Source organism: Monodelphis domestica, chromosome 7 (assembly GCF_027887165.1).
Source record: "Monodelphis domestica isolate mMonDom1 chromosome 7, mMonDom1.pri, whole genome shotgun sequence".
Taxonomy (NCBI): Eukaryota; Metazoa; Chordata; class Mammalia; order Didelphimorphia; family Didelphidae; genus Monodelphis; species Monodelphis domestica.
Window position 1 is genome coordinate 144,479,381 of NC_077233.1, and position 23,697 is coordinate 144,503,077.

Here is a 23,697-nt window from a genome sequence, read left to right on the forward strand (position 1 = left end):
GAGAAAGAACTGCTGAAGTCATCTTTCACATCAGTGTATTTATGGTTTTATTTTGGGATTTTGGTTATATATAAGTTTGCTCTTATAACAATGACCAATATGGAAGTTTGTTTTGCATGACAAAAATTTTTTAAATAAAATAAAATGGAGTTAATAATATTTATGCTGGGGCAGTGAGTTAGCACAGTGGATGGAGTGTCAGGCTTGGTGTTAGGAAAACCTGGATTTATATCTACTTTAGATATTTCCTAGCTGTGTGACCCTGGGCAAGTCACTTAGTCCCATTTGCCTAGCCCTTTGGTCTCGCCCTTTTGTCTTAAAGAGTTGTTAATAAGACAGAAAGTAAGGGTTTAAAAAAATAACAATAGTTATACTATTTTACCTCACAGCATCATTGTAAGGAAAGTGAGAAATGTTTTATTGTTGTCATCATCATCATCTAGTTTGTTAACCTTTGCTCAGCCTAGGATATAGTGATGGCAAGTGAGGACTCCTTTGAGCCTAGGGCCCAGTCCTAATAGTGAAAAATGATCTGAACATGTCCAGGAGAAGGAATCTTATTGGCTCAAAGATGCTCAGAAAAGTAGCAAGCGTGATAGTAAGAGGAGCCAGAGAGCAATGAAAAACCTAAGCACTATCACTTCCCCTTTTAAATTTTACAGACCCAGCAAAATTTTACAGAGACAGGAATTAGAATGGGCCTGTTCTCTCTGATAATACTTTGTCAAATGAACTTGGACAGAGCCTGCCAGGGGCTGCCTGGATTCTGTTGTTCCTTTTTAATGGGGTAGCATGTTCCCTTTGTGAAAGGCAAGTTACTTTGAAAATCAGTAAAGAATATCTAATACCTGGAACATCCTCAGGACACTATGGAACTATGAATTCTTTCCTCCTCAAATACTCTCCTAAAGGCGAAAATAGAGCCAAAATGTACTCAACCAAATATTTTCCTTTTTCTCCCAGCACATATCTTTGACAGAAGTCAAGTAAAGATGCATTCTGCAGTTATGGTTTGGTCAGTTGAGGTCAACATTTCCTAGACTTTACCTGTCATTTCAACTGAGTTAATATTCAATACTCAGTTCTTATCAAAGCCAGCATGCTAAACATACAGGACATAACTGGTTGGCTACATCCAAGTTCTTAAACTGTCAAAGTTTATGAAAGAATATAGGTTAAAGAACCTGTAGTCGAAGGCTACTGCTCTGACTAAATACCATCCTTGTTCCTACCAGTCTTCCAGTTAGGCCCCAAGACCACTGAATTCCTGATCTCACAGAGAAAGTACATAGCTGCAGCCCTATATAAAGTCCTAGGTAGATCACTATGTCAATGGCAGCCAAATTTGGCTCGAAGGAGAACATGTAATCTGTTTGCTAGCCTGAAGTCATGAAATATATTACTTTTTGAATAAATATTTTTCACTTCAGAGATAACCCCATTTCCATGTTACTATCAATTTATTTTACTTTGGGTCCATGGGACCAGGTTGTACATGGCCAAAAGTATACACACGTATGCAAAGTGGAATAGCTATACTTACACAGCTAAGGCTGTCACTGACGCCAAAGACATCTAAACTGCTTGTGTTCTCTCAGAGACACAGGCTCTATCCTGAGGCATGGCATTCATTTACTCATTCATTCAATAAACATTTATCCAGTGTCTACCATGTGCAAGTAAAGTATTTTGAAGGAGATAGAGATGAATGAGAATCACAGAATCTCAGTAATGGAAAACACCTTAGAAGCCATCTACTCCATCAAGTACCTGACCAGGCTCTCTCCAAATAATACCTAATAAGTGGTCACTCAGCCTTTGTTTGAAAACTTCCAAAGAAAGGGAATCCATCTCCAAAGGCACACCACCCTAATTTTAGACAACTGTGTTAGGAAGACACAATCCCTGTATTCAAGGACATTTAATCTAAAAAAGAAATAATACATATGGATAATAAATATAACAAAGTAGGACCCTAGGATTTAGAGATGGAAAGAACTATTGAAAGCACTAGTCCAGTTTCTTCCTTTCACAAAAGGAGAAATGGAGACATAGAATTGACCTAGGATCACAGATAGTAAACAGCAGACCTAGGATTTAAACTCAGGTCTTCCAAGTAGACTATAACATAAGGCAAATGAATAAACAAGGTAATGGATACATACCAAAATAGTTTAAAGGCTACAGAGATCGCTTCCAATTGGGAAGGGATCAGAGGAAGTCTCATATGGACAGTAGTATCTGAGCTGGACCTTGAAGAAAAAGGTAAGATTTCAATAGGCAGAGAAGTGAGGAAAGAATTTCAAGTACAAAGAATGTTATGAGTAAAGAGCCCATAAGTCAGAAAGCAGGCAACATATTAACAAAATAGAAAGTAGTCTAGCTTGGTTATATCAGTATGTGAAAGAAAGTAGTAGGTGAGTAAAGGTAGGTTGAGGTCAGCATGTTAAGGGCCTTGAATGCCAGACTAAAGAGTTGGTACACAATCTGTTAGAAAACCATTTGAAAGATCAGCAGGGATCTTATCCTGGGGGGTTGGGTGTACAGACAGGAAATCAGCAGGAAAAGCCAATCAATCCCTGAACACTGCAGCAGTCTCAAATTGACTGTACTGTAGTCTACTTCCTTCCTGTTCAATGGGCCCCAAAGACCAGCAGGATACAGGGCCAAGCTAACAAGAACCAACAGAGCTAAACATTTCTCTATTAACTTAAAAAAAAATACAACCATTTATTTCCAAATACAGAACATAGGTTTGGCTGAAAATTCATTCTGCATTGTTTCACCTGGGTATGGCAAGTTCTTTGATAAATAGGCTGAAAAGATGACATGCACTGCAGACTCTTCTAAAAGTCACTCTGTATCCTTTGCTCCAAAGAGAAGTTGGATATCAACAATGAAACTCAGTAGGCTAAACAGAGGAGAAGAAATTCAGGGGCTGTTTGTTCTGTTTCTGCCCCCTCAGCTGTCTAAGATCTTCAATGCCCACAGTGGGACCACAGGGTCATTTCTGATATACTGGGGCTCAACACTGATGTGATAATAGTTGAGAATATACCATTCAACAAAAGGCTATTATCTTTCTCTGGAGTTCTAAAATGACATACAATTCAGTAGTATCTTCTCTTCCATGATTATAGCAGGGCACTCCTGAAAAAGCCTCTTCTGAGTCAGCTTTACCGGGAAACCCAGAACTCCTGATTTCAAAGAAGTAAAAATTGAGTCCTCTTCAAAAATTCTTAGAAGCTCCAATCAACATTATTCTTCTCTTTTTAACAGTCTAGTCCAGATGGTCTCCAAGTGTCAGATTGAGTTTGGGGACTATAAGAAAACTCCCCCCTCCCAAATCATTCCTCTGAGGCCATGATGGTCTTCTTCCTCATCTCTGCCTCTAAGAATCATTAGTTTCTTTCAAAGCTCAGCTCAAATGTCAATCACTACCTGAGGCCTTTTGGCATACCTTCAGTTGGTAGTAATCACCAACTCCCAATTACTTTGTATGTATGTGTATGTATATGTGTTGTTTCTCTCTATAGACTATAAGTTCCTTGACGGCAAGGACTGTTTATGTCTTTGCATCCCTGGTACCTAGAATAGTGCCTGTCACATCACAAAGTAGGTCATTAATAAATGTTGACTGACCAATTCCACCTGTAGGGACACTCATTAAGGGAATGCTCACCTGGCCTGAGGTTTAGCTTGTGGGCATGTTCAGTTGTTGGACATCTCAAAAGGGATGCGGGTTAATAATTGGTGCTTCTTCCTAAGCTTTGAAATAAAACCTCAAAATCTAGAACATCATAAATCCAGCTATCCTTACTTAGAAGTAAACAAATGAGAATGAATGGCAGAAGTTACCAATTAAAGGAAAAAGTGGGATATATGCAAGGCCCTAACCATCACTGGTTAAAATTTCTAAATAAAATATTCTTCTTGGAAACAAAGTGGAGAAAGATTTGATCAAGTCCAAACAGTTAATTCTTGAGGAGGCTCTATAGCATGCAATGATCTCAGCAGCTGAGAGAAAAGGCAAGTTATACCAACAAGACAAATCCAGCCAGAATGCTCACACAATGACAGTAAGCAGTCTCAACACAAGGCCACACCAGTGCCCAAACACTGGAGAAGGCAAGCTGCTATTTCTAAAAAGCATTCCCACTATTCAGATCTAAGTAGAAACAGTCTTCTTTCTCTTGAACTAAGCAACTAAAAAAAGCAGGCATTTATTGGAGCCCCCCACAGATGGTTAGCACAAACATGGCAGCCTCACCAGCAAAGGCCAGCATATTCAGATGCCTTCAACATACCTCTCAACTAGCCAGGGACTAAACAGAGGGATAGACAACCTCCGGGTACAAACTTCCCCAAATGGCATGGTGTGGGGAAAGAGAAAGCAGAAAAGGCTTAAAATAGACAGTAAACTAATGGAAGGTAAGGCTTGAAAGGCATCTCTGGTGGGAAAATCCTAAGCAAATAGCCATTGAGAAAACAGCATGAGTGTTTCTTAGGGAGTTTCCAGGTTTCCTCTGGGCAAGATGGAGATAACAATGAAGAACTATACATTAGTGATCTTGTTGCCTGAAAATAAGTCAATACATAAAGTCCTTAAGAAATAGGAATACTATTTATCTACAGAAATTTTGATGACAAGAAAGAAAAAGCAGCACAAAGGAAGACAGAAAAAGTTCCTTTGTGAGAGGTTCGTTCTGAGGAATTTTTCCTCCTGTCTTAAAAAAAAATTTTTTTTTATGGTCTCCTTTTTGGAATAGACTCCCTCCCGCCAGGGCTGAAGTTGATTCTGGCCCCCACTAACCCGCTGTCCTGGGGGCTGGGGATCAGTTGAGAGGTATGTCATAAGCTTCCTTCCCCTACTTTCTTACCTTCGTGCCCTGGGATGTAAATGCTGATGCTGCCGTGTTATTAGGGCACTTTCCCACACAGGACCACTGTGGCTACTCCTATACCAGCCTGTAGCCGGGTGCCCAGGATAGGATGGGCCAGTGAAGCCGTGGTCTGATTCCGTCTCTGCAGCCAGTGAGGAAGCTGAGCTCCCCATGTTACCCCCAAACCTGGGCCCAGCCAAGAATTATCCCAGATTAGGTCCAGGCGTTTGTAGTCGGGTGGAAAGAGTGAGGATTGGAGGCATGGAGAGGCAGAAAGTTCCCAACACTGGAGAAAGGGAGGTCGAGTCTGATTAAAATAAAAATAAAATAAAAATAAAAAAGAGAGAGAGAAAAGAAAAAAAGAGAAAAGAAACAAAGTATGATTTAAATGAATAGTTTTCAGAAGCCTCATGAAGAATTCTCTGAAGGGACCATGCTTGTATACTAAGGATTTGAGGGTGTCTAGATAAGTCAAAGTTTTAAGAGATCTGGAGTAATGAAGATAAAGGCATGAGAATGGAAAGGTGAACATAGGGGCCCTGAAAAGTCAATAAGTCATAATGCAGAGCAATAGGCTTCCATGATACTAGTTCTTATAACTAATACTAGCAGTGATACAAGCAGTAGGACCAATGTAACAAAATTATTAACTCAACTCAGCATATATTTACTTAGTATATCATATATGCACATACATACTTACATATATTCACATGTATATATTAGCTATTGTGTATATGTATATAAGTACATATATGATACTTTCCCCCCTTCACTAAACCCAACAACTCAGATCTCCTATAAAAAAACTTTAAAACCAGAACCATTCCAAATCCACTAAGAGTCAACTCTATAGCAAGAGCAGGGTATTAAATGTGAAAGTAGGCAGGCAACAGGATCCAAAGGTCCTATACACTGCAAGATCAGCTCAAGGCAAACTGAGTGATTCATGGTGAATGTAAATCCTTCCAACCAACCAGAACTTGACATTTTACACAATGCTTCCAACTCACAGAGTATGCTGCCTTCATCTCCAGGGAGAGTCAAAATTATAAGGACATTAATTTCACCATCCCCTCACTCTATCCTTTCCCACAAAAAATGACCCAATCTTCTCCTTCTCTATTTTTAAATTGAGGTGGTGTGATGTAGTGGAAAGAGCCCAGGGATTGGAACTCGGAGACATGTGTTTCAATCTTGTTCTCAGATACTTACCGGCTATAAGACAAACAGCAGCTAAATAAGCTATTTAAGCTCACTAAACTTGAATTTCTTCAACTGAAAAACAGTAGAAATAATACATGTAGTACCTAACTCACAGGGAAGTTTTGATGTGTGTGTGTATAAGGGAAGTGCTCACTCTATCAATGGAGACCAGCAACCACTTTGTTTCTCAGTCTCTGAGTGTTGCCTGGGGCACTGAGAGATTATGACTAAACAGGCCATATAGGCAACATGAACTACAGGTAGGATTGGAATTCATGCTTTACTGACTCTGAGGCCAGCTTGCTTTATGCCATGGTGCCTCTCTAAAGAGTGGTCGTGAGAATTAAATAAGATAATGAAGTATAAGTAATAAAGACAGTGTGGTACAGAGGAAATAGTACTAGCCCTCAAGGGTGTGAATTCAGATCCTTGTAAATTGTTTTTTTCATTCTCATCTAGATCTACATGAATAATCTAGGTAAAGTACTTTGTAAACCCTAAAGGAACTACATTGTGTCATCTCTTATTGTCATATAGAGTTTAAATAAATAAACCCATACTTTTTCTGATTGGAGGAAAAGGGTACATATAATTTAGATTCACAACAGAATAAAGAAAACACAAGAACATCTAACTGAGCTAAAAAGGAGAAACAAGGGGGGAAATTAGCAGCTGAGCTATCCAACTGTTCGCCATAATTCAGAGAGACCTTTATGAAGAATCTACTTAATGCAATCAAAGAGACGAAGACCCTGGAAATACAGTGCAGGAGAGTTCAGCTTTTTCAGAGGGACCAAATGGGAACTCTAAAGGTGTCCAAGCCTGTTCTTCTGCAGCTGTGAGATGTAGGAATGTTTGACAGATTATTACTGTCAGAGTAGCAGTGCCCATTTAGAATGCTTTACATTTTAGAAAGCATTTTCCTGACAACAACCTGCTACTATAACTTTACAGTGAAGAAATTTAGGTCCAAATAAGTAAGTGGCTTACCCACCATTACAAAGCTAATAAATGTATCAGATCAAAGAATCAAACTAGAACTCCTACCTTCTTCCTCCCAAAACACTTCCCCAAAATCAGACTGCTCAGTGGCCAAGGTATTTAGCAACATCTACCTCAACTTCTTGAACTAAAAAGCAAATTCTTGTCTTTAGATTTTTTCCTCCCTATTTATCAGTAAAATTCATGCACTTGTTCCTTCAAAATTAACTGACCCAATAGAGAATATTACATTCAAGTGATAAATAGAAATTCGTCATTGGTTTTTTCTTTCACCATCTCTTTTTAAAATCAAAAATGCTATCAAAGAGTTTATTCATCTTATAATGAGCAACAAGAAGAACAAAATTTGGAACCAAAGATACTCTGGGAGTTATCCATTGTTTTAGAAAGCATAAATTCCTATTTACAATTTTGACAACATTCATGTAGACCAAATTACTCAAGCCTCCAGTAGTCCTGGTGCCCGGAGGTCCAAGAAACATTTAATCACTATGTCTGGCAATTTCCTATCCCTGTGGAGCTAAAGAGTGGGGAAAGCTAACTTACATGTAAGGAAGGGATAGAAATAAATTAAATAACAGATAGATTGAAGGATATCAGACTTGAGGCAAGCTTGTAAACACCTGAGACTTCTCAGAAGAAGCTGTACAATTCTGAAAAAGGACAAAGGAGTCTATTCTGATTCATGCTTGATAACATAGTCCTTTTCATTCAAAAATGAAAGAACCGAAAGCAATCCTGTCCTTTCCTCGAATAAAACATATATTCTCACACACACAGCAAAGATTCTAATCAAAGATGGTACAATATTACAGATGAGTAAGTAAGAAAAACACTACATCCATATCTTCTAGAAAAGACATTACTTGCCATTTCCTACAGTGGAAAGAAGTTGGATTTCTAGTAACATGGCTGACCAAAGTGAAAAACCCACTAGTTGTTATCACTATATAATTTGAAGAGAATCATCATCCTATCCTGTATCCTGCCTTTCCCTCTTGAAAATAAAACCAATACTTAGCCCCTCCCCTTATGTTATTTTCTTAATGAGAATCCTTCACAGCTGGAACTCAAAGCTCTTTCCAGCCTCCCTACCTCTAACAGCCTTAAATATCTTTTCATACATTCTACATTCCAAACTGAACTTCTGGCTCTCCCTCGTCCTGCCTTCCCACCACCTCTGTGCTTTAATTAATGACATCCTCTACACCTAAATGGACTTTGTCCATTCCACATCTCTCCTCTAACCTCCCAATCCCCTTAAAATCCTTTCCTTCCTCCAAAGGACCAATTCAGGTGACTTTTGACAGAAAGCTTTCCTTAACCCTATGTTTGGGAGTTTTCTCTCATAACATTTTTTCTGAACTTTTCCTTTGCCCATACCACATTCTATTTTGTATTGCAGCTATCCACAGATGTGTCCTGTTTCCTTATAATAGACTGTAAACTCCTCGAGAATGGTGACTGTCTTGTTCCATCTTTAAGTGTATATGCTTTATCAGAACTTAATAAATGTTTGTTGAATTGGACTGGAAATTAGGAATATAAGATTACTGCTTTACTTTGAGCTCAGGTACTCTATTTAATAGTTCATATTATCAGAATCACTCTGTAGAGCTGAAAAATAAGATGAAAAGGGCTCTCCTGGGATAAAATCTCTTGAATAGATGTGAAAGTCAAGTTGATTCATTTAGGCCTCTCCTGGCAAATATATTACTGTGACCTCCTCTTCAAGTCTTCCCTTTCTCCCTCCCTCTACACCTGATATTTATCTTATTCCTTGCCTTGCTTGACCATTAGGCTTTACAAAGTCAGTCCAAGAGGAAAAAAAAAAGTCAGTCACTTTAGCCAAGAAAGAGACTGGCAAGGAGGCCTGCTTTAAGGTGCTTAGGAACAAAATTCTGCTTGTGGTAGTGCTGGGTGTGGAAAGAGAACTATAAATAGATACAGGATAACCCATGCTAAGCTGGAGTTACTCTTGGGACAGATTTAGTTTCACACCAGCAATTGTTCTGTAAAACAGACTGCTCTTTGGTCAATATAACTTATCTCCAATCAGTCTGGCTCTTGCAACAAGACTACATTAAGCTGATAAACTCCATGTTCTCTAATCTCAAGATATCTTCATTTTTCTTTGTAACCCTCCCATCTCCAGCAGAGCATATTGGACATAATAGATGCTTGATCAGTGTTTACTAAATGAATGAAATAAATTTTTTCAAGAGGAAAATAATTCAAATTTACAAATAAATAAGCCAAATTGTTCCTCAAACTGGTGAATGCACAGAATTCCCTGAGTTTAAGGCTGCTGGAGAATAAAGGGTTAAAATAAAACTGAACCAGACAGAGTAACTCATCGCCTGAATCTACCTCTCAAAAAGCAAAATCAAGGCAGTGTTGGTGCTGAAGCACCTCATATTCATTGGTTTAGAAAATTCCCAAATGAGGAAGCTTCTCTCCTCCCTCCCCCACCCCTCCCCATGTAAACCAGAGGGATGCTCTTAATGGAGATAAACAGGGCTGTTATATTTAACAAGAGAGGATGTAGAAATCTGAGCAGAAATGGAAGGGAAAAGAATAAGAAAGAGACAAGGTTTGGGGTTATGGGTAGCACTTTCCCAGTTTCCATTCCACCTCCTCCAACAAATCACCACATAAATGGTAAAAAGCAAAATGCCAAAGCTTGGCAGGATCCCTAGCTAAAGGCAGCAGGAAGAAGGCTCTAAGAGGGCTTGACAGAGGAAGAGATGAATGGGGGAAAAGAAAAAAACAAACCAACATAGAGTTCCTTTCTTCTGTTATTTCTAAACACAATAATAACTAGTTTTCCACAAGGTCTTATTAATTGCTTCTGAAATGTTATTTTCCAAATAAGAAATTGATTTTATCCTTTCCCCACTTCCAAGCCCCTAGTAATTTGCCACTTCTTTTTTTCCCCTCTTCCCCCTGAGAGAAAAAAAAATTGACCCTTAGACCAGTTTTTCAGTAGGAGGAGGGAAGTGGGGAGCAAAAAAAGATGTCTTAAGGAGTGGAATGAATGTTTTCTCTCCTCTGAAAGACTCCAATAGCTACTTCTGATTTTTGTCCAGGTCCTCTTTTCACTTCCACCTCCACAGCCCACTTTCCCAGGAAATAAGTGAACACAAAGCCTTTTCCCCCTAAAGCTAGTGGAGAAGAAAGCTCAATGGAATCAGAGGACCTAATTTGCATCCCAGTTCCAAACCTTTTGTCTCTCACTAGCTTTAGGACTAAGGACAAGTGATTTAATCTTTGTGAGATTCAGGAAAAGGGGGGGGCAGCTGGGTAGCTCAGTGAATTGAGAGCCAGGCCTAGAGATGGGAGGTCCTAGGTTCAAATCTCACCTCAGACACTTCCCAGCTGTATGACCCTGGGCAAGTCACTTGACCCCCATTGCCTAGCCCTTACCACTCTTCTGCCTTGGAGCCAATACACAGTATTGATTCCAAGACAGAAAGTAAGGGTTTAAAAAAAAAGAGATTCATTCCCGTAAAAACCGGAATGCTACTACTCCAACTACCGACCCCACAACGTTACAGTGAGGAAAGTGCTTTGTAAAGCTTTGAAGACATCTGGATTATTACTATATTACTATTATGATGTGTAACACTGATGTTTAATCTTCCTGAATCCACTTCCCAGAGGAAAAAAGTCCCACACCAACTATGCTTTCTCTAAGGTTACAACCTTTCAAAGCGAATTTCTTCTACCAGACTTGGAGGAAAGATTTCTGGCTAAAATAGCAGAGGAAAGGGACATTTTCATCAGAAATTATTTTATTAATTTATTAATTAAAAAGTTAAAAAAGTTAAAAGTTAAAAAAACATATGAACACAAACACAACTGTCCACCTACTTTGTAGTGACAGAAGTCAAGCCATAGAGTTCCCAACTGTAGACATTTCACTATCTCCATTAGAAAAGGAGAAAGGGAAATCCTCCTCTCAGATATTCATTACTCTTCATTACCTCTAAGAGATAAGGAGATTCTATGCCCACAAGTTTAAAGTAGATAGCCATGCTATAACCTGACCCATAATCCTTTCAAAGAAGGGTTTTTGTTCAATAAGAAGATTCTGACCCAAATGAAGGTGTGGGTCTTTCACAGCTTTCCATAATATGATCTGTCATGTCCAGGAGAGAGCACTTGTTTTGCATAGTCACACAGCTAGAGCTACAAAAGACTTGCCCTATCTATCGCCTTCTCTACAAGCAGAACATAGGTAACCGCTGCCAAGCTAAGCAGAGAAAGGCTCCTCACCCTTCACCTTCTCCAAAAAACTTACTTTCTGTCTTAGAATTGGCACTAAGTATCAGTTGCAAGGCAAAATAGCTGTAAAGATTAGGTAATTGGGGTTAAGTGACTTGCCCGGGGTCACACAGCACAGAAATGTCTGAGGCCAAATTTGAACCCAGGACCTCCTCTCTCCAGGCCTGACTCTATCCACTGAGACACCTAACAGCTCCAAATAAGGGCTTGTAGAAGGAAAAGAACACATAAAGGATACTGACAAATGCAAATGATGACTTTATAGTCATGAGTCTTCCATCAAAAAAACACAAGACTGAGAGATCTAGAAGATGGTGGAAGCAGAGAGCCCTCATTACCCTACATTGCCTAGAGAATGTTTCATACTTCCTAATTTCTTTCTAGTTTCCTAGAAGAGACTACTGAGGAAATCCATGTCTGAAGGGAAATAGGACACTCCTTATTCCACACATTCACTCTCCTTTACTTCTTTAACAACAAAACTCTAACCTTAGGGTTAGAGAAATCAGTCCATGAATATACTTTATGAAAGTGTCTACAAAATCTACACATTCCCCACCAACATTATATCTATAGTAGAAAATATGCTATGTTGCAAATCTTTGGGATGCAGAGAATAGACACAGAAAGATACTAAATGTCACCAGAGAAGGAAGGAGGAAAAAGTTTGCAAAAATCACTGGATTAAGTGTTGGAGAACCAGGAATGGACAAAGGAGAATAGAAAGTCACTGTTTCAAAAATCAAAGTATGTACAAATTGACCTCTTGCTCTTAAAAAAAAATAGCTCAGTATCAAATCACCAACTTTTAAATCTGAACTACTGATTTCTTAGATGTTTACAATAATTTCTCTCTTAATTTTAAGACCAGGCTTAGTTGATGTTGTGATATCCTCTACAGGACCACAAAACAGAAAGGTACTGAAAATTTGAGGACTTCTCTACAGTCATCTTTCAAAGACAAGAAGTATGTGACCAGTGTGCATAAAGCCCAATTCAGTGTACTCTTCCCAAAAGGCCAACAAAGCTTAGAAGTATAGACCTTGGTTTGATGGTAAATATCTCTACTAACTCTACTCCTCAGTACCCCATTTAATGGTGATTTCAACAGTCACAGAATGTAAGGTCTGGAATGACCCTTGTAGACCACTTCCAGAAAAAAACCTAAAGAGAAAACAATGTATCTTACAAATTTACAATGTCCCTAGGGACATAAACAGACTCTCTCTACTAAGAATAACAATATTAAAGCTTCTTCCTTGTGGTGAACACAAAGTTACTGTGCCCTGGCCAAATGAGTTTAACCAGTGCCAACTGAATTTGACCTAAAAGAACAACATTTCAAAAACTGGCAATCTCATAGGTTATCAGGAGAAAATACTAATATGAAAAGGGTACCAGTATTTCTAATGTTAACTTACAGTATCTGAATATTGTATAAAGTGTTAAAAAAACAAGCGTGGGTTGGTACAATGTGCCTCATTAGGAAGATCTAAGTCTCATAACAGCTGTCATAGAAAAGGAGAGGGGGAAACAATATACCAGACAGCAGTGCTTTAATTACCATAACCTTTCACCTATGTTTCTAAATTCCAAATATTTATCAATTCAGTTTCTGCATCCTGGAGACAGCTGAGCAGGACACATTTTTTCTCAGTTACTGAAATGAGTTTCAATTGTGTGACACCCTCACAAAATCCTACCACAAAGTACCATATGAATGCTTCTTGTCCATGAAATTGGTTTAAATGATGACTCCAGAGAAGTCTTCAACTTCACTCACTTGCATTTAGAATTAAGATAATTAAGAGTCAAGAAGACTTGGATTCAAGTATCATTATGATATCAGCTCTGACATAAAATGGCTATGTGGTTCTTGGCAAATCATTCACCTTCTTTGAAAGCACTGCAACTCCTTTCATTATAAGTTGCAAAGCACTTGCCAATCAGCAGTAGTAGAGCATGTCTCCTAAATAAGAATTTCCTATGTCAATGAAATCATAGGTCTGGGCTTACACCCTCCCAGCCTCCCAAAGAAGTATATGAAGTTGTATATGCATTTGAAGGTTTCTAAATGAGAATTATAGAGAAATGTGTATGTGTATGTATATACAGATATCCATATCTATACATATATTTGGAAGAAGGAAGGAAAAGGAGAGAGAAGAATGGACAGGAAGAGAAATATAGATGGCTCTCACTAACTTTTCTTCCTGAGATACCCTAAAGATTGGTCAGTGAGAAATTTGTGTCTCCTCCCTTGTGTGTCTTCTTGTCCCAGCAGCACCCCCTGAGTTCATTTGACAAAAGTCATGCATGAGATTATCTCTATCCATAGTCCAGGCTACTGTCAAGATGGGTGATGATGGCTAGAAGTTGTACTGCCATAGAAGCCCCAATCATTTCTGCTGAGAAAATCTCCCATGAGCAGTTGATAGATGGCAGACCTCACCACAATAAATGCACGACTTGCTGATTATTGTACTATGGTGATGTGGTTCCCAAAGATGTCAAGGCCACCCTCAAGAAGAAGCATAGAATCCAGTTTGTGAAACAGTACCCAAATGGCTTCAAAGCTGTCACTGATGACCAGCCTCCCCCTGGGTTTTCTGGCAAACCTGACCAAGTGACAATGGGGATTGTCAAAGGATATGAACATGCAGTTTTTGGATGAAGAACACAAAGCTATCAATAATCATATGAAGAAATACTCTAAATTATTCTTGATTAGAGAAATGCAAGTTAAAACAACTCTGAGGTACCACCTCAAACCTATCAGATTGGCCAATATGACAGAAAGGGATAAATATTGGATGGTAGGGAGCAAAATTGGGGCACTAATGCATTGTGGGTGGAGTTGTAAACTGATTCATGATTCTGGTGGGCAATTTGGAACTATGCCCAAAGTGCTATATAAAACTGTACATACCCTTTGATCCTATAATAACTCTACTAGGTCTGAATCCCAGAAAGATTAAAAAAAAGGGGGGGGGCGGGGGATGGACCTACTTGTACAAAAATATTTATAGCATATATATATACATATACATATATAGTGGTGGCAAAGAATTGGAAATTGAAGGAATGTCCACCAATTGGGGAATGACTGAACAAATTGTGGTATGTTATCTTTTTTCATACTATTATAAAGGTTAAATTTAGTGGTTGGATTTTAATTATATGAAATAATGTGGTCGCCAAAATTATTATATCTCAATCAGAAGTTTATTTACCAAAATAGAGGGGAAACAATAAAGTAGAGAAATGTGAGAGAGGTTGGAGAAAATACATAGGAGTCAAACCTTTTCACTAACCCAACAAAGTAGTCCAGGAGTCAGAATCTAAGTTGAAGTCGAGTGCCAAGCCCATGATCCAAGCTCCAAGCCCACAATCCAAGCTGCAGTCTCCAGCAATGCTTCCTCGAAGGCTCTCTCCACAGTCAGAAGATTATCTCCAGAAGGCAATCTCTCAGACTATCTTCTCCAAATCCATCTCCTCAGACTGAGTTCAGGGCTTGCTTTTATGGTCACTCCTTATCTCCTCCCCTCTTCACAGGAGACAATCACCGCTTCTAAATAGTCTAGCCCTGCCCAGGGCTGTGGAAACCAGTTCAAAACTTCTGGAGAGGTGAATACTCATTGAAAGGGTCCAAGGTTTCTGAGGTTGTGAACTCTTAAAAGAATTCAAAAGTTTCTGACAGTTTTGAGTTAGAAAAAAGAGTGGAGCTCTCCAAGTATCTTGCTGACTTCTTACCTAGCACTAAGTAGAATGTGAATTCACTAAGTGGTTTGGGAGCGCCTCCACCTAGTTCAAGCTTGTGTTGATTCAATCAAAAGATAGAGACAAAGGAGAGTTGATCCCATCTTCACAATCTAGTGAGGTACTTAAGTGAGTGTTAACCAAAGTTTTAATTCCAACTAGGCAAAGAGAATAAAAGGATTGTCTTTTCACAAATGTAAACTCAGAATAGACAAAGAGAACCAAGAATTTCCTTTCACACTGTATCTTACCTTTTTCTGACCTATGAAAATATCTTCTGTGACCATTAGTTGTTGATAAAAATATGATAATTGCAAGAAGTAAGAAATAAATTATACAGATAAGGCTACAGATATAGATAACCCTCTCTCTATATATTTTTTAAAAAAGATGTGTTGTCCTTTCTATAAGATACTACTGACTCTTGGTCCAAAAAATGGACCAACTGAGTTTTAAAACTCTGTTTCAGGGGGCAGCTGGGTGGCTCAGTAGATTGAGAGCCAGGCCCAGAGAGGTCCTGGGTTAAAATCTGGCCTCAGACACTTCCTAGCTATGTGACCCTAGGCAAGTCACTTAACCCCCATTGCCTACCCCTTACCACTCTTCTGCCTTGGAACCAATACCCAGTATTGATTCTAAGACGGAAGGTAAGAAAAAAAAAACAACTCTTTCATAAGTGGAAGGAAATTTGGAAGAGGATCATAAATTTGTAGTAGAAAGGAGCCTTGGAGATCATCTAGTACATATCTTTTGTTTTGCAAATGAGGGAACTAAGGCTAAGACAGGGGAAGTGACTTCTCCAATGTCATACATACTACTAGTTAGTATCAGAGTCAGGACTGAAACTGGTCTTCGAACCCCCATGTCAGTGGATCTTCTCAGTTCTCCTCTTTTAGTAATGATGACAGACTTGTATACTAGTTTCATCTTCTTCACAGACAGCTGGGCTGGATCAAAGGATGCATTCTGTAGCCACAGAGAAGTTGCAAGTTTCCCGAGATAGCACAGCTCAAGAAACTGTTGCAAATAATCTAGAAATATTACAAATGACAAATCAAAGCTTGGCAATATCTAGACCAAATGCAGCCATAGAAATAAAAATCAAGGACATTAGAAAGTCTCTTACAGAGGCCAAATCCCAGGAAAACCAGAGCTGGAAAGGTATTTACTGATCACAAATGCAACATTCCATACATTTAACAAAGTTTTATAAGGCATCTTCTGTATGCAAGACACTGTCTTAAGCACCAAGCAGGTAGAAAGATATATAAAATATAGTCTCTGTTCTCTAGAAGTTTATAACTACTAATTACCATGGCATAGTTATGTGGGAAGGGCAAACTGAAAAATTCGGGGAACTACTCTGAACTGGTACACATCAACCCACTTAATGCTCTACCAACAGTAATCCAGCTCACATTTCTACTAGATGCTTTCCTCACAAAAATCCTATGAGGTAGAGAGTTGCAAATATCATTACTCTGATTTTACAGATTAAAAAATTATGACCTAGAGGAGTTAAATGACTCATCCATAGTCATTATAAGGCCAGTAAATGTCAGAATAACAATTGAAACTACACTCTAATCTTAATTCTAGTGTTCTTTTTTATGCTATCACTAAGTAGTTCCAATCCAGAAAATTATTATAAATTATAATTTACTAATAATTATTAAAATGTGTCACATAAAATAATTATGATTTAATTATGATTAACCTATTGCAAAAAAAAGAAATTTTTAAATGTTTTGCATGGCACAAGAGCCTTGGTCCTCCATTTCCGTTCTTAAAGAATTCATTCCTCTTGGTGACAAGCTCTGGTAAGATGTAATTCAATAGCACTTCCCACTCTAAGCCAGGTGAACCAGTGAACACCTTCCACAAGTGTGATACAGATGTTATCACTGTTAGGTCACAGCATGAGTATCTTCATATCTATGCTGCCAACTATCTCTAATGAACTGTTATAAGATTCCTTCTCTCATACTACAACACTCTATTGGAAAGGAAATCCCTTGCCCTAGACAAAATAAGGACAAAAAAAGACACCTGAATATGACCAGCATATTCAATTCAACTATGTGCAAGGTATCATGCTAAGTACTGGGGTTACAAAGATGAAAAAAAATGTAAAAAGACCTCAGAGCTTACCATTTGATTGGAGAGATAAAACATACACAAATATAGTGATACAAGTTAAAATGTGATAAGTGCATTTGAGAGGTAATAGAAATAGGAGTGATACAGGGAGGAAAGGATTACTTCTAGCAGAGAGAAAATTGAGAAAGCTTCTAAAAGTTAGCAACAACTGAGCTAGACCTTTGAAGAAAGGGAATAATTTGCAACCACAGATGATGATGTCAATAAATGCAGAGAAACAATATGAAATAGAGTGAAGAACTTGTATTTACAGTCTTACTGTTAGTATGGCATACTCAAAGGGAAGTTGGGTAAAATGAAACTGGACAGGTAGGTGGGCATCACTGCAGAGGTCCTCAAGTGTCATAATAAGAAGTCTGTAAGCAATGAGCAACCCCCTAAGGTAACTAAGAAGTAAAGTCACTGTACATCAGATATATTACTTTGGCAGAGGATGGAGGTGGATTTGGAAAGAGGCTAACCAGTTAGATGACTTTTAAGTAAGAAAGTAGAAGCAGTGGGAATGGAAAAAAGGGTTTGGATGTGAGATAATTTTGAAAATAGAATCAAATAGGTCATTGACTAGAAGTAGAGGATAAGGAAGAGGAAGAGGCAGTAATGTACTCCAAGGTTCCTAGCCAGGATAATAGAGTGCCTGGTGGCAAGAGGAATGTTATAAGGAAGGATAGTTTTAGAAAAAAGATGAGTTCTGTTTTGGATAAACTGAGTTTGAAATCTCAGCAAAATTTAAAGATAGATATTTCTAGCCCACAATTGAAAATGCAAATCTTTGAACTAAAGAAATGGTTTGAGATAGACTAATATCTATGCATTGTTCATAGGAATAAATAAAATAGCCACAGAAGAGAGTATAAAGAAAATGTAGTGTTCCTTGCAACTTATCCCTAAGTGGCCATGAACTAAACTAAAGTTGAGAATTTTCAATGGCACAAATTGAAACTTCTTGTTGGAGACCATGGAAAGACCATAGTCAGATAGTTTCTGTGTAAGAAATGCCCAGATATATATTCAATAAATTAGAATCATTAACTAAGATATAGGTTGCTGAGCTGAAGCACCAAAGGTAAAAAATACTGTCAGGCTAGAGGCAGAGTTAATATGGTAGAACCAAAACCCGATTCAAATGGAAGCAAATAAACCTAACAGGGATTCTTAACTTGGGAAGGGAGAGGGAGGGAGGGATCCATGAATAGATTAACTTAGATGGAAAAAAATTATATCTCTATTTTCACTAACTTCTAACTGAAATTTAGCATTTTATACACAATTAAAAAAATATTCTGAGATGGGATCCATATGTTTCATCAGATTACTAGAGATTCGTGCCAAAAAAAAAAGTTTAAAAACCTTAGGTTCTAGAGTCAGGCAACAGGGTTGAAAAGTGAAAAAAATATAGGTGTTTGAGTTCCACAATGAAATTCTTCAATTTCTTTTACTCATCTTTCTGGGGCATGTATATTTTATGTCCAGCACATGTGGAAGGCCAGTTCTATCTTCCCATTCTTTCTAAACTGGCTGAAGTTGGATATGTGACACCAGCATTATTCTTCATTGAACAGCCAATTTTAAGTGGATTTTTTTTTTTAATTTTAAATAATAAACCCTTACCTTCCGTCTTGGAGTCAATACTGTGTATTGGCTCCAAGGCAGAAGAGTGGTAAGGGCTAGGCAATGGGGGTCAAGTGATTTGCCCAGGGTCACACAGCTGGGAAGTGTCTGAGGCCAGATTTGAAGTTCACAATCTATCCCAAAGTTATATTCAGGTATAATAAGACTGAAAACCCCTCAAAACAAATGTTTTTTTAAACCACAAATAAAACTTCTTCCCCAACTTATTTAACTGCTGAGTGGAATGGCAAAAGGAGAATTTCTTGTCTTGCTCATATTTCAGAAAAAAAGCTTGAATCAGAGAATTGGGCTTTGAAGTGATTCTTAAAAGCTCAAGGTAATGCTCCTAGGGCTCACAGAACAAGATAACAATCTCAATGAGGATTCTCCCCACTCAGGGTTTCTTATAGCTTCCTTCATGATGATGATGATGATTACAACAAAGCTTAAGTGCTTACTACATATGCTAAGGCATTTGGAATATAAATATAAGCATACAAGGTAGTCTCTGTCTTCAAGAAGCTTATATTCTAATGGGATGGGGGAGAGGGGAAATAAGAGAAACTAGAAATCTGGTACATATGTGGTAGCATGGTTTGGAAATGACTGAAAGGTAGCATTACAGCCTGGTTCTGGACAAGATAAAGCAAAAACTCACCTATCAGGAGGCAGTTAGGTGGCTCAGTGAATAAAGAGCTAGGCCTGAAAACAGGAAGTCCTCAGTTCAAATCTGGCCTCAGACACTTTGTGACCCTGGACAAATCACTTAACCCCCATTGCCTAGCCCTTATTACATTTCTGCCTTAGAACCTATACATAGTATAGATATTGAGTTTTTTTTTTTAAAAAGCTCACCCAGATCGCAGAGGCACAGTCCAAGTGTCCAACGGGAAGGATGTAAGGAACATGAAGATGATGACTGAAGTTTCGGTGACATGGTCTTTGGCCAAATGACTTATATGGGTTTAAAAATAGATTCCAAACTATAAATTAGACAGGAAACTAGCTAAAAGGAGCAAAGTTGGGAATATTGCAGTCCATCCCATCCTATAAGGTGAGATATTCTAAAAGAAAATGTGAACTAAGAGCTGACTGTGAAAGGATAGCTGCTCAAAGTTCTTTAACTATAAGTGTCTAAAGTCTGGAGAGAGTTGGGAAAACAGGAGGGTCACAAGAAGATATCAATTTTAAGCTTTAAGTAAGTCAAAAGGCCCACTGAATGTAGCTGCAGAGTAGTTTCAATAATAAATATCAGAGAAGGCTGGCAACCTACTATAGAATCCCATAGTCCTTAACTATAGCACATAAAGTGGTGTGATATGTGAAAAGTTCTGTTTGTGCAAACTCTTGAAAGAATATCACATTTTTTCAGCCTATTCTACAACAATGAATCAAACAAATATTAAGTACATTCTAGGCGGCAGGCACTGTACAAGTTAATACAGAAATATGTACGAGATAATGCTAAACTAAGAAAAACTTCCTTCTTCTTGCTCTACCTCTTAGTCCATTCATAGAAATGTCTACTTCAGATTGAAGATAAGCATTATTTAGTCAAAGTTTAATATGTACATTTGAGAAGAGACCCAGCCTAAAATAGACTGGTAACCCATAATCTAACCTATCCTGAGTAAACTGGAGATATCTACAATGAATGACAAGGAAAATTTGACCCGGCTTCAGAGAAAGGTCACAAAGATGATTAAAGAGTTTCAAAGTAAGACCTCTGGAGAAAGGAAGAGGACTTGATATTATTTTATTAGAAAAAGAAAAGTGGGAAAGTTTAAATGTCTTAGGTCTAAGAAGGATTTTCACGCAGAATTAGAAACCAATTGTTCTCTACATCCCCTTAAAAAAAGAGGGGGGTTTAGTAGCATGGTCTATACTATAGAGAATAAGATGGATTTCTCTATAATAGATATAAAAGACAATTTTGACAGAGAAAGCTATTCAATACTATAAGCAGGTTATGAGAGATCACGGTGGAACATTCTAACAATTCTTTAAAAATGAGATAAAAATGGGGCAGCTAGGTGGCTCAGTGGATTGAGAGCCAGGCCCAGAGATGGGAGGTCCAAGGTTCAAATCTGACCTCAGACACTTCCCAGCTGTGTGACCCTGGACAAGTCTCTTAACCCCCACTGCCTAGCCCTTATCATTCTTCTGCCTTAGAACCAATACACAGACACAAGGTAAGGTTTTTTTTTTTTTAAACAAACAAACAAATAAATAAATAAATAAGATAAAAGCCCAATGACCAAGATAGGTTAGATGGAATATTATTAGAAAACAAGCCAACTAGAATATTCCTTCAAAATCTTATCCAATTAGTCAATAAATATTTATTAACTATCTATTTAATATGCCAGGCACTGTGCTAAACACTGGGGATATAAAGAAAGGTAAAAGAGAATTCCCACTCTTGAGGAATTCACAATCTTATGGAAGATCTATGTAGAAGAACACATGGAAATAACTATATACAAACAATCCTATTTCAGGAGGCCCTGGTTTCAAATTTGACCTTAAACACTTCCTTGCTCTGTGACCCTGGGCAAGTCACTTAACCCCAATTGCCTAACCCTTATTACCTATAGGGACCAAAGTGTAAACTAACATTGAAAGTATGGTTGATGTACGTAAAAACTGACTCTTGTGAACTATATGTTCAGGTACCAAACTGCATGACTGATTACTTAAGCCTTGTAACAAAGTGTAACTCTGAACTTGTGGTATCTTGACCACTCCCTAAGCCTGCAGTCCAAAGGTCAATTGGACCTCTGGGCGGGGCACTGAGTCCTAAATTATCTCAGCCTCCTCTTTGATCTCTAGTGGTTGTCAACCCAGCCAAAGTTAAATTCTCTGCCATGTCACACACTCATTAACTACCTCCAATCACCCATTCCTTGATTCTCCAATAAAAGATTGGGAGGCATGTGTAGTTCTCTCTCTTTTCCACCATCAGAGGAGCCCATGTTGTTGAACTCTTACTCTCAAAGTCTTTCTTCCTTTATTGTGTTCCCTCTCTCTCTCTCTCAACCCCCTTCACCCATTTTCCCTCAGTTTCTAACTTCCCTTCTCAGGTGTTCACCCACGAATATTAATTTGTAGCTGCAGACAGCTACATTACTCTTCTGCCCTGGGGCCAATACTTAGTACTGATTCTAAGTCGGAAAATAAGGGTTTAAAAAAAATCTTACTATTTTATAAAAATTGTACCAGTAGAATGTCACCTTTATTCTCTAACGAAAAAGCATTTCCATACAACTTCATACTTTATTTCACTGAGCTTCAAAAGGCATCCTAAGCTAAGAGTAATGTCAGCATGGGATCATTATCAAAAAGGATTCAATCTCCATAAGCATATGTTTAAGAAACAGTCCTTGTTAACCTTAAACACAAAATCTCAGACAGAAAGCAAGATACATACCCTTTGGGCCACAAATACAACTGTACTGATAGAGACCTAATCTAACTTCTGTCTGTCTGAACTTCTCACTGATAAAAATAGTTCGTGATTGGGCCCACATTCAAAGTCTTTTAAGCTTGGTAAGATTTATCAGAGGGTTTTCCCTACTGATAAACCTTGAGAATTCAGGGTCATCTCTATATACAATGAACTTTAGTATGAGAATCTTTACACAAGGTACATTTTTTAAAACCACATGCATGTTATACATGTTTTAGTAAAAATATTAAATGAAATTAAGTGAGTACATATAGAAAAAATAAAACATTTATAGTGAAACATCACCAAACAAGAATTTTATCTCCAAACCCATCAATATGAAATTCTCTTCCAAAGGAACAGCTCCCATCATCCAGAAGGATCAGGTGCTACCTATCATTGGCTGTCATCAGCTCTCAGAAGCCAGATAGTTACTAATATCCTTTGTAAACCAATATGCAGAGGATACCCCTTTAGAAGCCAAAGGATATTATAATTATAGATATTATCTGACTGCATATCTTACCAATAGTAAGCTTCTTGAGAAAAGAACTATGTCTTCTCTTTGTATCTCTCCCAATGCCTACCACAATATCTCTCAAAGAGAAGATCTTTAATGCCATTTAATGCTATTTCTTAAGATGTTCTTATTTAAGAAAAGTGATGAAGGAACAAAATCTTATGAAGTTGTATCTCGAAGGTACAGCTAAGAAATACTTTGATATGTGTACCCATCCTTCTATTCTTCAGACTGATTTTGGTCCCTTACACAACAGCTTATAGAAATAAAAGAATGAAAGTCAGTAACCACACAAATATAAAGCTAAGTTTGATGAGTGATTGAGATGACTGAAGAATCAAAGGTCTGAACTTCTGAGCATATTGATTTATTAAGCAATGCGTGACAATTGCATAACAAATCAGGACCAGGTCTCCTCAGTTTGGGATTGGATTCCAAAGAGAAGGGGAGGCAGATTCTTATGTATTAGGAGAAAACTATTAACAGTATATTAACCAGGAAATGAGATTAGTCATCTGGTTTCTAATTGGAGGAAAGAATAAGAACTTTCCAAGTGGGTGGGAGAGAGAAAACAGGTGCAATTCCCTGAAATCAGAAAAAGAGAGAAAACAGGTGCAATTCCCTGAAATCAGAAAAAGAGGTGTCTAATATTCCCCTCAAGTGTCTGTATTTAATTAGAGGAATAAGGAAATAGTAACTGATTAACCAGTACGGGGTCATTTTTCAGATAATAAATATGCGTTGACTGAGATGTATAATTGTGAGAAAACTCCTTGCTTCAATCTTCAGATGTGATTGGCTTTCTGGTCAGCATTAGCTAGGTC

At 38.0% G+C, this 23,697-nt stretch overlaps 1 protein-coding gene across 5 annotated transcripts in view; it reads right to left on the reverse strand.

Moving 5' to 3' along the window:
- The window catches only part of CAPN15 (calpain 15), a 118,214-nt gene that overhangs the window by 70,528 nt on the left and 23,989 nt on the right, over positions 1-23,697 (reverse strand). Inside the window, exons 1-2 of one of the 5 annotated variants that reach the window (XM_056805752.1) lie at positions 6,099-7,482; positions 4,881-5,190 (exon numbers count right to left, since the gene is read on the reverse strand). The exons of 2 other annotated variants lie outside the window; for them this stretch is intronic. In XM_056805752.1, coding sequence (XP_056661730.1) covers positions 4,881-5,056 — 176 coding nt within the window. In that variant the 5' untranslated portion in view covers positions 5,057-5,190; positions 6,099-7,482. Of the gene's footprint in view, positions 1-4,880; positions 5,191-6,098; positions 9,511-23,697 lie in introns of those variants that run through there. 2 more of the 5 variants (XM_056805756.1, XM_056805751.1) reach the window with 2 other exon arrangements.